We start from the raw sequence: 15,877 nt of genomic DNA, 5'->3' as shown, positions 1-15,877 counted from the left end.
CCTCCCCCTTCATTTTACCAACAGAGAGTCCCTCTCACCACTCTCGCGACTCGTCGGACGGTCGCACCTCGTACGTGGGCCACCAGAACCTGTACGTGCAGCCACCGACGCGCGGCGCCGACCCCCGCTCCCAGTCGATGCCCCCGCCGCCCAGACTGCATCCCGACGACAAGAACAACCTAATCAGGTGGGCTGGCACAGCGACGGAGACGGGGTTGAAGGATTTGGAACTGTGCTTGTCGAGAGTGAGATGCGATGTAGGATCTAGCGCCGATCACGAAAGCAATCCGGGCAACCTAAAGCTGCAAGCATTAGCACCATCAACAGAAACCACGGAGCATGCAGAGAGACACAATAAAGATGCGGGGTGTCTCGTACGTTTGTTCAGTGTTTGTCTCGTATCGTAGCAGAAGAGCGTCCGCTTTGACACTTGCTGTAAGGATTGTCACGCCAGTTGACGGTCTCCATCGTGCGTACGTACTCTGATGAGCTAGCATTGTATCCGTCCACCAGCTAACCGTCTTTCTCTCCGTCTCCAGGCAGAACGGCCGGTCGCGCGGCCCGCTGATCGAGGCTTCGGCCGGCCAGCTGGAGCCCTCCCTGATGGGGCTGGGAGACGAGCCGCCTCCGCCGCGGCCACCTCTCCCCAGAGACACCGGTCAGTGCTGCTAATCGTATAGCAGGTGGTGTGTTGGTTGACATGATATGATAGGAGATTTGCTCTCTGGTAGGCGATAGCATTTAACGGTAGCAAACGGATGAATGCACATTTGTAGTCTGATGAGTTGAAGCATGTTCCTGTTCTGCTAATGCAATGAAATACCACTTGTAAATTTGTTAGCAATTTGCTTTCCGTGATGTCTTAGCCTATAAATCTAACGGTCGTCAAGTTAGATGTAAGTGAATCCTAATCTATAATCTAAGATTCGGAATCAGGTGAGCCCCTACGATTTGGACCAAACTTGGTCAGTGGATAGTACGTAACGTCCTGATTACGATGCACCCAAAATCTAAGCTCGGCCCGCCATATTTACGAAGTTACGGATGTTTGAATTTCAAGGTCATTCGGGAGAGCCCCTGCGATTTCCGTCAAAATTTGTGTACGGACACTCTAGATGCTCCCCATTACGAATATTACAAAATTTAAGCTCGGCCCGCCATGTTTACGAAGTTACGGAGGTTTGAATTTCAAGGTCATTTGGGTGAGCCCCTGCGATTTCCGTCAAAATTGGTATACGGACATATTACATCCTCCTCATTACAAATATCATAAAAGTTAAGCTCGGCCCGCCATATTTTTCAAGTTACGGAGTCACAAAGTTACGGAATTTCAAGGTCATTCGGAGAGCCCCTCCGATTTTCGTCAAAATTTGTATGCGGACACATTACATGCTCCTCATTACGAATATCGTAAAAGCTAAGCTAGGCCCGCACTATTTCAAAAGTTACTGACGTTTGAAACTCACTGAAATTCAAACATCTCTAACTTTTGAAATAGTGCGGGCCGAGCTTAGCTTTTACGATATTCGTAATGAGGAGCGTGTAATGCGTCCGCATACAAATTTTGACGAAAATCGGAGGGGCTCTCCGAATGACCTTGAAATTCCGTAACTTTGTGACTCCGTAACTTGAAAAATATGGCGGGCCGAGCTTAACTTTTATGATATTTGTAATGAGGAGGATGTAATATGTCCGTATACCAATTTTGACGGAAATTGCAGGGGCTCACCCAAATGACCTTGAAATTCAAACCTCCGTAACTTCGTAAATATGGCGGGCCGAGCTTAAATTTTGTGATATTTGTAATAAGGAGCATCTAGAGTGTCCGTACACAAATTTTGACGGAAATCGTAGGGGCTCTCCCGAATGACCTTGAAATTCAAACATCCGTAACTTCGTAAATATGGCGGGGCGAGCTTAGATTTTGGGTGCATCGTAATCAGGACGTTACGTACTATCCACTGACCAAGTTTGGTCCAAATCGTAGGGGCTCACCTGATTCCGAATCTTAGATTATAGATTAGGATTCACTTACATCTAACTTGACGACCGTATAAATCTATACTGATTGTATTTCAGCTATTGATTACGTTTTTCGGCTGCATGTTCTATTCGCTGTATTTTTGTGCATCAGTTGCGACTTTTTCTGATTGAGTTCGGTATTGTGAAAAGTATCCGCTTGGCGCTTGAGGTCAGGTTTTGAGCGTGTGGCATGCATGTAGCCGTCGAGTCTCGATCTCGTATGTCATGTTGGTTAGTCCGCAGCTACTGTTAGCACTGTTTTGGCCCTGTATGTATCGCTGCGTGGCCAGCCCGCTGTATATCCCTCGCCCGCACATGCCATTTTCCCATCCTAGAACGCACATGGGGGGGGGTGGTTGCCACCCCCCCCGCGCCATTTCGTTCCTGTTGGAGATAGAGCTTAGCGGTAAAGACCAAAAAGATTCTTTGGGAAGAGACGAATCCAATGATACCCAGTTTTACCTTCTCAGGTCAGTCATTGACCTTCCAGGTCAGGTCAAACTAAAAAATGTTGCTGTTTTGGGTCACCGTTGGATATCAAGTGCGCTGCTTATCAAATACCGATGACGATGCTGTTTTCTGGTGCCAAGCCAGCTAGAACCTCTTTGTCACACTATCCGACCAGAATTTTGCTGCTGAGGTCATTTCAGGTCAAGTTAGGTCAAGGTCAATTATATGTGTTTGTATGTCTGTGTGTGTCTGTGTGTATACTGATGTGTGCACCGATTGTTTTTGGGTCCATATTACATGAAATCATGATCTGAGAAGCTTTTACCAAAAATGCAATCAAAAAACTTCACAAAAAGTAAATTCGGCTTGCCTAAAACGCAATTATCTTAGATGACCTAGGTTGACCTTGACCCTGACCTTGACCCCTGTACATCGTCGAACAACATGTTCCATGATAGGTGGGAGGTAAGACTGGCAAAAAAGGCCGAAATCAGGGTGTCAAAAGCTCACAAGGCCCATGGCAAACGCAAGATGTTGAGAATTGGCCATTTGGGTCATGACATGACCTCAAAAACAAGGTCATATCTCCGAAACCAAAAATCACAGAAACTTGAAATTTTCAGTGGACATCAAGAAAGGATAGAGGAGCAGCTATACGAAAAATCAGCCTTCTAGCTCTAAAAATGTTGAGTGCAGAGCAGAAAGACTGCCTGGGGGGGGTGGCAACCACCCCCCCCATGTGCGGGCGAGGGATATAGCCATATACTGGTCATCATCGCACTGCCTCCTTTTACAGTGGACCGACCAATGATGAACGGTTCCAACGGCATGCACTCGCAGTCCAGCTCAGGTATGACGCTCAAGAGATTTAGTGCTAGTGCGGCATGGGGTGATGTCTGATTCTTATTATTGATAGATGTTTATATCGTTGCTTTGCTGTTCAACACAGCTCTTATTTGTTTTGTATGTATTGTAATTGGATTTGACGTGTTGTGCTGGTCTAGTTTAAAGTGTTAGTGTAAGACGTCAGCTTTACGCCAGTCGCCATCCGGCGTGTCAATCTCGAGAACTAAGGTTGACGGTATGTTGACGTTGTGTTTTCTGTGTCTGCAGATTATTACGAGACCCGTCGGCAGTCAGGCTACAACCAGCAATCACCAAAGTCGAAACCTGGCGTGTAAGTAACATCAGAGCGAAAGTGTTTATGTGGTGTTCTGAGCGGCGCAACTTTCGATGTGGAAGGTTCACTGTAAGAAATTGTTATTGGAATAAGTTGTTTGTAGTTTTACCAGGGCAGAAGCGCTGAATCGGATAGCACAGATTGTGTTACGAATGTTTCGTTATCCTTTTGGGCTGTTCTTGAGTAGTTTACTGATCACATGCTTGGTCTGACGGGCTCTGTCCAAGTGGATGGCACGGCACGGTGATACCAAGGCCGAAGACGGGATAACTATAGATAGAGTCGAGTCTTTTGTATCGTTTTTGTATCGAGTCACATTGGAACGCCTAGACGAGCTGTGCTTACACGCCGAACCACCCGTACGATTGGTCCGCTCCGGATGTGGAAATCCCACGCGGACCAATCGTATCTCAGGTCAGACTCTGACCTATTTGACCCGGGTCTGAAATGAACCCCTTTTTTACCCACATGCCCCTTTCCTTTCAGGCCGGACCCTCGGTTCGTCAGTTTCCAGAAGGAGGGCTCGGTGGGAATCCGGCTCACGGGCGGCAACGAGACGGGTATTTTCGTGACGGCGGTACAGGCCGGCTCCCCAGCAGCCATCCAGGGACTCCAGCCCGGAGACAAGATCATCAAGGTATGTACGGGGGTGTTTGCGCGCTAGGACTGGGACGGAAAACGTTTTGAAGGTGTGCTTGTTATGGCGACTCTGCTCACTGAGGCCAGCTAAATGTTTATTTGCGTTACCTTATTAGACTGACTGACTGGCTAGTGTGTATCGAGGCGTAATATGATTGTATGCCGGCTTCATCGGGGGTATAAGTGCTGCCTCTGTGGCCTCTAGAGCGGCTGGTAAATAATGGACACAATATGACACCGTGTGACATTTGGGTAACGGATGCCGTGTGACGTTCTGGCATTGGGATAACAATGCCATATTGATGACTGTCATGACTCATGTGACACTATATCGTGACGTGTCATGTGGTGTGACTGCGACGTGTTCCGTCGTGTGTGACACCCTGTGACGCTGTGTTCCGTCCAGGTGAACGGTATGGAGATGAAGGGTGTAACCCGCGAGGAGGCCGTGCTGTTCCTGCTCAGTCTACAGGACCAGATCGACCTGATCGTACAGTACCGGGCCGACGAGTACGATCACATAATGGCCACGCAGCGAGGAGACTCGTTCTACATTAGGTAAGAGAGTCGGTGCACATATCGCCCAGGCTGAGAGACTTGGCGTCAGGGGGGTGAGTAGATTTTCATAGGTGTTTGTGATTTGCTGTCGTTGACTTGTGATAATTTGGGAAACAGTGTAAGTGTTTTGGATTGTTTGCTGTCAAGTATTTAATGACAATTTAGAGACAGTCTACTGTTGCATGTTCAATAACTGATTGCTGACTATGGGCGATTCTCTGGATGTGATAGTTAACATAGCGCATCGTAGTAATGTTCAGTTTGTTATTTATCTTTATGACGTCACAGCTTCACTTCACTTCGCGATCTTTTTCCAGGACACATTTCAACTACGAGCAGAGCAGCAAGAACGAGCTGAGTTTCCGAAAGGGGGACATTTTCCACGTGGTGGACACGCTGAACCTGGGGGTGGTCGGCGCCTGGCAGGTGTTCCGCATAGGTGAGTCTCGACCTGCCTCTCGAAGGATTGAGGAAGAACTCACTGCTGTGGTTGGCGACTCATGACTAACAATGCGTGATCGTATGACAAGCTAGCAAGAGATGATATAACAGACTGATTTAAGTTGACTTTCTTTCACGTGTGTTAGTTGATAAATCTATGAGAAATGTTGTATTGTCTTCTTTTTGCTTTTATGGCAGCATTTGAGTTCGCCTCCGTGACAGTATCCGCATTTTCCCTCACCCAGGCCGTAATAACGAGGAGACTCAGAAGGGCGTGATTCCGAACCGGGCGCGGGCTGAGGAGCTGGCCAGCGCTCAGCTGAGCGCCGCGCGCCGAGAGCAGGGAGGCGCCGACACCACCAGTCGCAGTCGGTTCTTCACGCGCCGGCGGCGCCAGAGGCGCTCCAAGTCGCTCGGAAAGGACCACTGGGAGGACGTGGCGTTCTCAGAGGCGGTCTCACAGTTCCCGGCGTACGAGAGGGTGGTTCTGCGCGGCTGTGGCTTCGTGCGACCGGTGGTGCTGTTTGGTGCGGTGGCTGATATCGCGCGAGACCTTCTGCTCAGGGAGATGCCCGACAAATTCGCCGCTCCACGTGAGTTTCTATGTGGGACAGAGGGGGGGGGGGCACTAACGGCTGGTGATGGTGGTGAAGAACACATGTGAAAAGTTGAGCTTTGACGGGGCCAGGCTCTTCTCAACTCGCTATTGAACGAGCTGCTGTAAATGCTTTTGGTGACACTGTATGCCAGGAACTTTAAGCGTAGCCGGGTAGCACAAAGGTCTGAAACTATAAGCTAATTGTAAGGGGCTAGTCCCGTGCGGCCGTCCACTCAATATGCCTTGGTATCACCCTCCCCGACTTTCTACATACATCCTGTCCTAGATTACCCTGTAACACCCGAGTAACACCAGTAACACTAACAACAGTTACTTGTGACGTCACTTAACATATGTGGGGCGGCTGGTCTGAGCATGTGTTCTGTCTCTGTTCTACTGTAACATCGTGTCTGGGCTTGTGCTATGGTCTGCTACGGTCTGCCATGGTCTGTCTGGTCTACTGGCCCTGTGATCAGACCATCCCAGTCCCCGTCAGGGCTTATACCTTGGCCAACTTTCTTACAGAGCTCGGCGACCAGCCGGTGGTACAGTACCAGGATAACTACATCAGTGAGTGCCGCCGTGCCGTGGTCCTCCCCTCCACCACTGCAGACCAGTTGTCCGACTGCTGCCAATTGTTTTAATTTGACACTGCATGACCTTCCTTATCTGCCCGTCAATCTGCATGCTTAGCAATGTTTGTTTGTTTGACCTCCTCCGCTCGTCACTCCCGATCACCTGCATGATATTTGAAGTAAACCCAAATTGTTGTCTTTCTACTTCTATCATAAGGGTCATACTGATTGAGCCCGTTCTTACGCCATACGAGCTGTGATTTACCACCATTTCCGTCTGAATTATGTTGAACATTCGCATGACTTTATTCCAGCTTCTTCTGTTGTCTCTAAAACCGGCGTGTCTTGTCGCTACCCTGTTTTTTTCCTCTTGAAATATGAAATAAGGCTTAGTTAGGCTGTCTTTTTTTTTCTTTGTAGTTTTGCATGTCGAATGAGTTATCTGCGTAGTCATGATCGATTAGCAGAAGACTTGCTGTGTCTTTATCTGTTCGATTATCGAACGTAATGCTCATACAGTGAAGACTTCATGTATTTTTATCGAAGCTTGATAATGCTTTAGATTTCCATGTCATGGATCTTAGCTGCATTCTCTATGCAAAATTAATTGAGTTCTGGCTTTTGCTTTTTATGAAAACATTTTGTCAAAAAGGAACTATTGGAGGAAGATAATCGTCCTCCTATTTCACAGCTCAGATGTTGGCCATTTATTTGTAAGTTACGTGTCTGTCGGCCTTGAGATTAAGTGATAAGTGTGTCACCATTCTGCTCGGTTATAAAATTCGCTTGGAGGAGTTGCTCAGTGATGAATATGTCTAGCGGCTTAGTCAGAACTATGGAAATATTCCACGACCCATGTTCGCTTTTCCGCTAGCTTGTTGGTTCGTTTCTTTTCCGCAAGCTTGAACAGACTTCAACTAAACCATCTGTTGTGCATTAACATGACTAACCCTCTTCGGTGCAGCTTTCGCCGATGATAAAATTTCCTTCCGGCTTGTTGGAAACCGACACGTATTCATCGAAAACTTCCCCCTCGTCACCGTCGCTCCCAAATCCTACACCTACCTCATTTGGGAACTTCGGATTAAGGCCGACCACTGGCCATTGACCACTGAACCCCGAACACAGACCCCTGAACACCAACTCGTAACCAGTGACCAGTGACCATTGACCCACGATCCTTGATCCGTATCCCTGACTACCAATACCTTACCTCGTCTAACCCCTGTGCCTACCCCGCAGAGCTGGACATGGGGTGCGACTCCAAGTCGTCCAAGAGCTCCGGTATAATTCGTCTGAGCGCTATCCGCGAGCTGGTGGAACGGGGTCGGCACGCATTGTTAGACGTAACGCCCACGGCGGTGGACCGGCTGAACCTAGCACAGCTCTACCCGGTCTGCATCTTCCTGAGGGCGGAGAGCAAACATATCATCAAGGAGGTGCGGGCAGCGCGGCAATCGGACAGGTGAGAAAGGGGAGGGGAGGTGGTCGAACGGACTGGGAGGGGAGACGGAGCGGGTGGGACGGGTCAATTTGAGGATGAGGGAGGCAGGTGGGGTCTGGTGTGCTCATTTCAGTGCACATAGTTTGATATATGCTGTGAGTTGAAAGTAAGGATCAGATGTTTATACATAGATGAGTCAAGCTGAATTAAATGACTATCAAAGTGGGCGAGAGAATCAGCGAGTAGCTGAACGGGTTTGGTAGGTCAGGGACTCTGGGGCGGGTCTAGCGAGAGATTAGATTGGTATGGCTACAGGAAGTTCATGTCAGAGGTCGTGATGTCTGAGAGGACGGTTCTACGCCATGGCGTTGGTCGTATGGGGATAAGGCCGGATAGCGGATAGGGAATTGCATGCGGCACTGCCGTTTCTGGCCTTTAACCAACAAGACCGATGTGTGCTGTCGTCGCCGGCGCCGCGGCGGGGCGCGCCATAAATCGGGCGCTCCGTGGCGCCTTTTTCGCCGAGCCAGATGGATGGGGTCGCCGCCGCGGGTAGCCCAGCGCCCGCCGTCCGGATCGGCCCGGCGGGCTATTCTGGGCGCCGCGGGCACACGGTTGTCGACCTGCATACGAACAGGGTGGAAATGCCAGGGACCTGGCTGGAAATGTCCGGGAGAGTGAAAATTGAATGTCGTGCGGCATTTTTGCAAATGCCGGACGGGGAGCCTTTTATTACGTTTTATTCATCATAATCCGTCATTCGTTCTGACTTGTCCCACTTCTGTTCACAGGTCACAGAGCAAGTCCAACAAGAAGCTGTACGAGCAGTGTGTGAAACTGGAGAAGCTCTGGCCGCACGTGTTCACAGCCACCATTACTCTGACCGACGCTGACGGCTGGTACCGCAAGGTCAAGGAGCTCATCGACAAGCAGCAGGCGGCTCCAGTGTGGATGGCAGAGGGCAAGGTCAGTGGGGGAGAGGGATCAGGGACAGGTCTGAGGGGGAGAGGGTAGGTCAGGACATATGATGAAAAGTCAGTGATGAGTGAAATCAAAATAGACCTACCTGACCCCTGTAGCTTATCGAATAGCAATGTACGTTGCACAGCTCACAGTGGAACAGTTAATTCACAGTTCAATCGCCTTATAGGTATCGATATTGCTTTAGGCATCTGCAGATTCTAAGCTTCAATGTCAGTGACAGTTCCAGTATTTTATCTTCCCCTTGTGCACCGTGCTGTTGCTCGCCATGCCGACGGCCCTGTTTGTCGCCCACCTGTCACGTTGTACCCCGCCTCCGCCACAGGCCGGCGAGACGCTCTCGGACGACTTCCTGTTCCCGATGACGTCCCGCCTATCATACGCCTCGTCTCCGGAGTCGGACGGCGAGGGCGGCGCCGAGACGTCGCCGGCCGTCTCCCCCAGCTCGGCCGACTCGCGGCTGGCACGCAGCTCCTCGGACCCGAGCCTGTCGGCGGAGGACGGTGCGGCGGCGCCGGCCGGGGCAGCAGCGCCGGCCGCCCAGCCGCCACCGCCGCCCTACAGTCCCTACAGACAGGTGAGCGGGCGGAAATGCTTGAGAATGGACAGTGTGGTGTTGAGTGTTGACTAATGTTTAGTATATCTCATATACTTCTGTTACTCCCAGGCATTCGATTAATATGGATTAATCATATGTGATCACATATGATTAATTTTGTCTTGTCTAAAAGAACCTATGAAGTTTATATATTTGTCGGAATATCAGTTGAGATTTAGTTCATAACTGCAACTCTCACACTATCCTCATCGTTCGGGAGGCATTGTTGTTTTTATGAGGTGAGGGTGATTTTACGATGATAACGGGAGGGTGATTTTACGATGATTACGGGAGGGTGATTTTACGATGTAGTGCCTGGTGATGAATTGGTTTGTAGTGTCATACAGGGTTGTGTTTATCCCCGTGTGTGTGCCCGCTGACACTGACTGACGCTCGTCCCGCCCAGGAGGACGGCGGCCGGACGGGCGGCGGGCGCGGCTCGCACGGTGCCGACTCGCGGTACGGGTTCTCCCGGTACGGGGCCGCCGAGGAGCAGCACCAGTCGCTGCCGCCCGTCTCAGTAGCAGACGCGCGCTCCCGACTGGCCACCAGCCCGCCCGGCTCGCCCGTCTCACCCTACCAGACTCTACCGCACGACTTCAGGACAAACGGCGAGCGCGGCACGACCTCGCCGCCGCCGCCGACCGTGGAGCGTGTGGGAAAGCCTCTGTCGCCGCCCGTGTCGGGCACGCGCAGCTACGGCCGGGCCGCCGGAGGTCACCTGCGCAGCTACCTGGAAAGGGGAGACGACGGCGGCCCGTACATGGGCGCCGGGAAAAACTTCACACTCGACAGGGCGCACCGCACGGTCAGTTTACATACATTGGGCAGTGGGCACGGCAGTCTGACCTTACTGCTGTTGTAGAGTTTTCGTCAATAATGATCAGGAAAGAATGTGGGCGCAAATGATCTAGCTGTCGAAGGGCTCTTAAACCTATTGATTAGCAAAGGTTTTGATGTTTTGATTTTTGTTCACGTACCGGCTGGTTCCGCATCCGGTACCGGATGGTCTCACATCATCAACGACTTTACCGCTCTGGAAGTGATCCAATAGCCAGTAATGTTGCAAGCGTCGCTATATTGTGCCTATTACGGCCTCCTTGACACTGCTACTGTTGTCCGTTTCAGAACACCTACGATTTTGTGTATAACATACGTAAAGCAACAAATTCATTATAAAGAATCAAGTTTTAAGTTGTCCACTCAAGATTGTTTTACATCACTACCGCATGAACTTTTTTTCTCTGAGCGTCCTTAGCAATGATATCGTCTGTCTATATATATAACGCCGCCGTCCTGTGCCTGCCTGGATCCCAGTGACACCGCCGTCGCTCCGTTTCAGAACACCTACGACAGCACGTCGTCCTACGACTCGTACAACCGGTTCAGTAACATGCACGACGACCTGAAGGCGCGCGCCATGCCGACCCGTGACATGTCTGAACCTCCGCTGTCGCCTGGCGGGCCGTCGTCACGGAGTCACGACCCGTATCGGTACACACGGAGCACGGCCCAGCCGCTGTCTCCTGCCGGTGACCGAGAGCCGCGGGGTCACAGGTGGGTTTATCGCTGCTCTACTGCATGTGAGCACTGCTCCGCTCTGATACGGCTGTTGACACGCACTCTGTTCAATATGCGCTGCTGTCCGTCTGAGCCCGCCGACCCCGCTGCGTGTGTATGTCTGTCCGTCCGCCGGCCTGACAGCACTGTCCGTTTTATCAGCGCCTGCGCCCCGGCGGCTGCGCACTGCTCTCTGCGTCTGCGCGTTAGCCTGTGTATGTCTGTGTGTCCCTGCGTGCAGTGAGCGGGGACGTAGCAGGGCGGGTCGCACGGCTGTGATAGAAGTAGATTTATGTTCCGCATCTAGACATATTTTTGTGCTAACTAGAATAAATCATTGTTCGTCCTCATCTTTCTTAATCATTGTTAGTTATCTGTTCCAACTGTGGGTGCGATTTTCTCGCAGCCGTGCGGCCCGCGCTGCGGCCGGCGTTACCCCAGCCTCCGCTGCCCCAGTGCGCGGGTCGAGCGGACGGTGACCGCCGGGGCCCCTCTCCCTCCCCCGCCCTCTGCCTGCAGCGTGCGGCCCGAGTACCAGACTCTGCCCACCCCGGGCAAGGCGGCCTCGTCGGCCTACAAGCCGGTGCCGCCGCCCAAACCGAAGCTGTACCGCCGCGGCGGCGGCCCGGGCGACTCCCCACTGCGGCACTCGGCTGACCCACGCGGCTCCAGAGACGAGTTCGCCGCCTACGCCGCCAACGGCGGGGACGACAGTGCCGGCTTCGACTCGGGTCACGGGTCCAGTCTGGACAGGAACTGCGAGCCTGCCGGCGGCGGTCGCGGGTACATGTCCGGCGGGCCGGGGTACTACCTGGGTACCTCTCCGGCCGCCGGCGTCCCCGACCCGGCCGGCCTCGACCTGGCCACGCGCGACCAGCGCGGCAGCGCGTTCGAACTGTACAAGAAACCCCTGGAGGCGCGCTATAGTGCGCCGCTGACCGATCACGGCGCCAGGTAGTATCTACTGCGCATGCGCCGTGTCGGCGCCGCATGCCCGGCCGGTCGCCGCCGGCCGTCCTCAGGTTCCCGTTCGTCGCCCGCTGTTGTAGACTAGCTGCATGTGCACGGCTGCCTGAGCAGGGAGCGCCGCCCGACCCCGCTCCGCGCCCCGGCATCGTGCTGAGCCCCGCCCTCCACCGAGATGTGACCGTCACATTGTTTGTATGTGTGTCTGTTTGGGTGTGTGTGACCCGCCGAGCGGTTGCCCTGAGGCGCCGCGCGGGTATCTCATACTGTGTAGGGTAGAGAGATTGTATTTAACCTGTTTCGCTCATATACACGAGAAAGACCTATCATGTGACAGAATGCTGAATAAATCGCTCTTGTAAGTGCCGGTTTGTTGTTTTGCGCTGGATGTACCCTCGCAGATTTGTTTCCGATATATTTATGTGACCCTGACATTGGTGTATTAGCTAGCTAGGAACCCTAGTCGAGACATCATTGACGTTTTGTAGCCCTTGGCCTACCTGCACTTGGATCTTTCGTGTATGAACCAATGGTAACCACGTCCACAGTAGACCCTATGTACCGTTATAGTGCATATGTATGTCACCGACGTCATGTAATTGCATTGTGGGCTTCGCTTTTTGGGCGTAATTATGGACATTGATCATCGCACTGCACCAGAACGGGGTAGGTACCTAACTCGACACCAAACCAAACACGGGCGGTAAGTGACGGGATGGATTTCTAGCGATTTCTATTGGGTGGGAAATGCCGCACTAACATAGCTAATTACGAAAACGGGGATGTCAGTCTAACTCATGGGCTCCGACCTGACTATGGGATTAATTGTCGATGAATAATAACGTCAACAGTCCTGCAAGCATCACGTTTCGTCAGAATGCCGCACGCGCTTGACTTCGTATCCTGTCTTTGCTTTGCGTGTAACGTGTAACCCTGTTGTCGATGGACCATTTCATTTTATTTTGATCTACACACATCTAAATGGCAATTTTATTTGACACAAGTTGAAACCCGATCAGTTCATGATGCTACCAAATCTTGGCTTGTGCACTGAGAGCCAGTAAGGCCGCTGCAGGACTTCAATAATCAGTGCCAACTTGCACTGTCATACCTGTACCCCTTGGCCTTGACATTGCTGACCGCCGGTTTCGAGCCCCGCTCGACCTCTGAATTTCTTGCTTCCAACCTCACCCGACCTCCGACCCCGCCTGGCCTCTCATGACCTCCGACCCCGTTCCGACCTCTGACTTCCTGTGCCCCCGCCGCAGCCGGCGGGCCTCCTACAGCAGCGAGCCGGGAGGTCTGGCCGGGGGCCGGGCGCGCGCCTCCGCCCGCGGAGTGTTCGACCACACCGGAGGAGTGCTGGAGGACCTGGAGACCGGGGTGGCCGTGGTGGTACCGCCGGGAGCGATCCGGCGCGGGCGGACTCAGGAGATCTACTTCAATGTCTGCAAGGACGACTCACTGCTGCCGCCGCTCGACCCCAGAAAAGGTTAGAACTCTGAGTGGTCGGAGAGACTTAGCTGGGGGCTAGGGGCAAGAGAAAGGTGGACTTTGAGCTGAGGGTTGGTAAGTGTCACAAGTCAGAACATGATAGTTCAGAATCGTCGAAGGAGTTCAGAATCGTCTTCTCTTAGGCGGGATGCCGCTCACTGGTCTGATCAATAAAATGACCTGTTACACTGCTGTGAGATGCTTCCGGTCCTTCATGACCATTGACCTGACCTATGACTGGATGTGTAACCTGACTTGTGACCCCTTGGTGAAACACCACCCAATGAATCAATGGTCTAGCAGCCTGTGACCTGTCCTCTAACTACACCTATGACATGACCTGTGACCTAACCTGTTCCCCACAGGCGAGACGCTGCTCAGTCCTCTGGTGATGTGCGGCCCGCAAGGTCTCCAGTTTGACGTACCCGTCGAGCTGCGTCTGCCGCACTGCACTGCCGTCGACCCGCAGAGCTGGAGCTTCGCGCTGAAGTCACTGGAGAGCCCTCACCGGCGGCCCGACAGCTGGCAGAACGTGCGACTGACCGCTGATGGGCGCATCAGTCACGTGCGGGCTGACTGTGTCTCGGTACTGGTCGATCACTTCTGAGGGGACGGTGGTTTAGGGTCGGACGCTCGTGGAATGAGCGCTTGCGTTAGGAGTCGCTTGGTAAGGCTGGAGCTGAAGTGATAGGTGCGGCCGGGGTTATCTTCGTTGGCCAAAAGTGTGTTTGGTTGAGAGCCAGAGCGGCAACGATTGGTGAGCAGCTGTGATGTGTGGGAGCCAGAGGAAGATATCAGACTATAAAGTGGTGATTCCGGACCACGAGCTTGGAACTGGCGAGCTAAGAAGTGAGAACTGTCTGGCCAGTACTGTCAAACGGGCGGTAGCTGGACGGATAGAATGTCTGAGCTTCTGAGATTCTCTTGTTCGCCGTGCTACGGTGCTGTCCCCAACTATCTTCCTGTTCTACCAGCTCTCTGTGCTGTTTGTCAACTCCTACTGTTTCCCTGTAACCATTCTAGCGGTACAGTTCCTCTGTCTGTCTGTCTCAATGCTCTCCTATTAGATCAGTAATGGCGCAGGAATGCGGCTGGAAAGCTGGTACGCTCTGAGTGGCCAAATGTTGGGTGGAACCTGAGAGGTTTTCGGAATCGCGACGGAATCCGCTACTGCTAACGATAAACAGCATGCCTCGGATCACAAGGACTGGGATGAGAAGTTAGTGCTTTCACGGCAGGACGGGACGGGCTAGGACAGGCGCTTGATGGCGTCTCGACAGGGTATGTTTGAGCCAGCAGTGTCGCGCCCACTCCCGTGTTCCTCGGTGGCCGGAATGCTCAGATCGCTGTGTCAGGCCGCGGTTGGCTCAGCTCCCGTAGGTGGGCCGCCGGGCACGGGTCACAGGTGCTACGTGCGGGGGCAACGCTCTGCTGCCGGGGCTCGGTGCTTGTTTGGAGGTCTTTACGGTGTATGCATGTGATGTCAGGATCGCTGTACGGTCTGGTATATGAGAAAGGCCGATCAGAGCTCAGGACAACGACGTGTTGGCTGTTCGGTCGCCGGAGTGAACCCGGCGAATGGGTATCTAAGAACCCTTCAGCAGCGCAAGTGGTGACAACATTTTCTCTTACGTGGTGTACTGTAATCGAGTCTTCGTTTGTAGCTCAGTGGGGTTTTCACGTCGAACCAGTCAGCACATCTCTGTAATCACCACACTGCACCCTGCAAACACCGGGACATAGACGGCAAATGGATCTAGCACACCCGGCACCAAGGCACTGCACCTCGGCACGACACCGCGGCATGGACGGGCGTCGGAAGGCGTCCTGAGCAGCTCCCGTCGCCGAAAATCCCGCCTCTGTGGCGGGCCATAACGAGTCTTCCGTACTGTGTAACTCTGCAATATCTGGAGCATATCTGGCGCCGGTTGGCTCACGCTGTTTTGCTCAGTGGCCGCTGCAGGCCGGTGGCGCTGCGGTCGCCGGCCAGTTGTTGGTAGCCTGTTGATCTGTTGATATGGTGAGGTTTATAAATGTACATACATAGACGCGTGGACGCACACGCGGAGGGCGAGCCGGTGAACTGGGTGAGCCGGCGCCCCTCAGCAGCGGCATGTCAATGTGATAATCGTGCTGCCATGTGTTACAATACTCGCGCCCGCGCTGGCCAATCTTGTTTCGTGATTATTCAGTATCGAATACATTATGTAGTAAGTCTGCTGGTTTGGAAGTGAACTCGGAAGGGAACCGTTAGGCCTGACAAGTGACGAGCTGGGAGGCGGTGTTAGTTACTCAGTAGTACCTATATGCCAATGCTCAGGAGTACCGGTGCCTCCGAACAATGCTGTCGTCTCCACTGTCTAGCCCACAA

At 52.7% G+C, this 15,877-nt stretch overlaps 1 protein-coding gene across 4 annotated transcripts in view; it reads left to right on the top strand.

Annotated features, from left to right (window-relative positions):
• LOC122382407 (tight junction protein ZO-1-like) overlaps window positions 1–15,720 on the top strand; it is a 41,387-nt gene extending 25,667 nt beyond the window's left edge. For 2 of the 4 annotated variants that reach the window (XM_043367676.1, XM_043367678.1), the window contains exons 5-21: window positions 25–187; window positions 540–658; window positions 3,269–3,322; window positions 3,586–3,649; window positions 4,139–4,289; window positions 4,698–4,849; window positions 5,167–5,288; window positions 5,536–5,883; window positions 6,414–6,458; window positions 7,706–7,928; window positions 8,699–8,873; window positions 9,214–9,465; window positions 9,893–10,294; window positions 10,829–11,043; window positions 11,566–12,000; window positions 13,281–13,504; window positions 13,872–15,720. In XM_043367676.1, coding sequence (XP_043223611.1) covers window positions 25–187; window positions 540–658; window positions 3,269–3,322; window positions 3,586–3,649; window positions 4,139–4,289; window positions 4,698–4,849; window positions 5,167–5,288; window positions 5,536–5,883; window positions 6,414–6,458; window positions 7,706–7,928; window positions 8,699–8,873; window positions 9,214–9,465; window positions 9,893–10,294; window positions 10,829–11,043; window positions 11,566–12,000; window positions 13,281–13,504; window positions 13,872–14,113 — 3,386 coding nt within the window. In that variant the 3' untranslated portion in view covers window positions 14,114–15,720. The remainder of the gene's footprint in view (window positions 1–24; window positions 188–539; window positions 659–3,268; window positions 3,323–3,585; window positions 3,650–4,138; window positions 4,290–4,697; window positions 4,850–5,166; window positions 5,289–5,535; window positions 5,884–6,413; window positions 6,459–7,705; window positions 7,929–8,698; window positions 8,874–9,213; window positions 9,466–9,892; window positions 10,295–10,828; window positions 11,044–11,565; window positions 12,001–13,280; window positions 13,505–13,871) is intronic. The other 2 variants (XM_043367677.1, XM_043367679.1) reach the window with 1 other exon arrangement.
• Window positions 15,721–15,877: the final 157 nt, after the last annotated feature.

Source organism: Amphibalanus amphitrite, unplaced genomic scaffold, assembly GCF_019059575.1.
Source record: "Amphibalanus amphitrite isolate SeventyFive unplaced genomic scaffold, NRLGWU_Aamphi_draft 000139F_arrow, whole genome shotgun sequence".
NCBI classification, from domain to species: Eukaryota; Metazoa; Arthropoda; class Thecostraca; order Balanomorpha; family Balanidae; genus Amphibalanus; species Amphibalanus amphitrite.
Note: the sequence above shows the minus strand (reverse complement) of the source record. Positions and strands in the feature narration are given on the sequence as shown.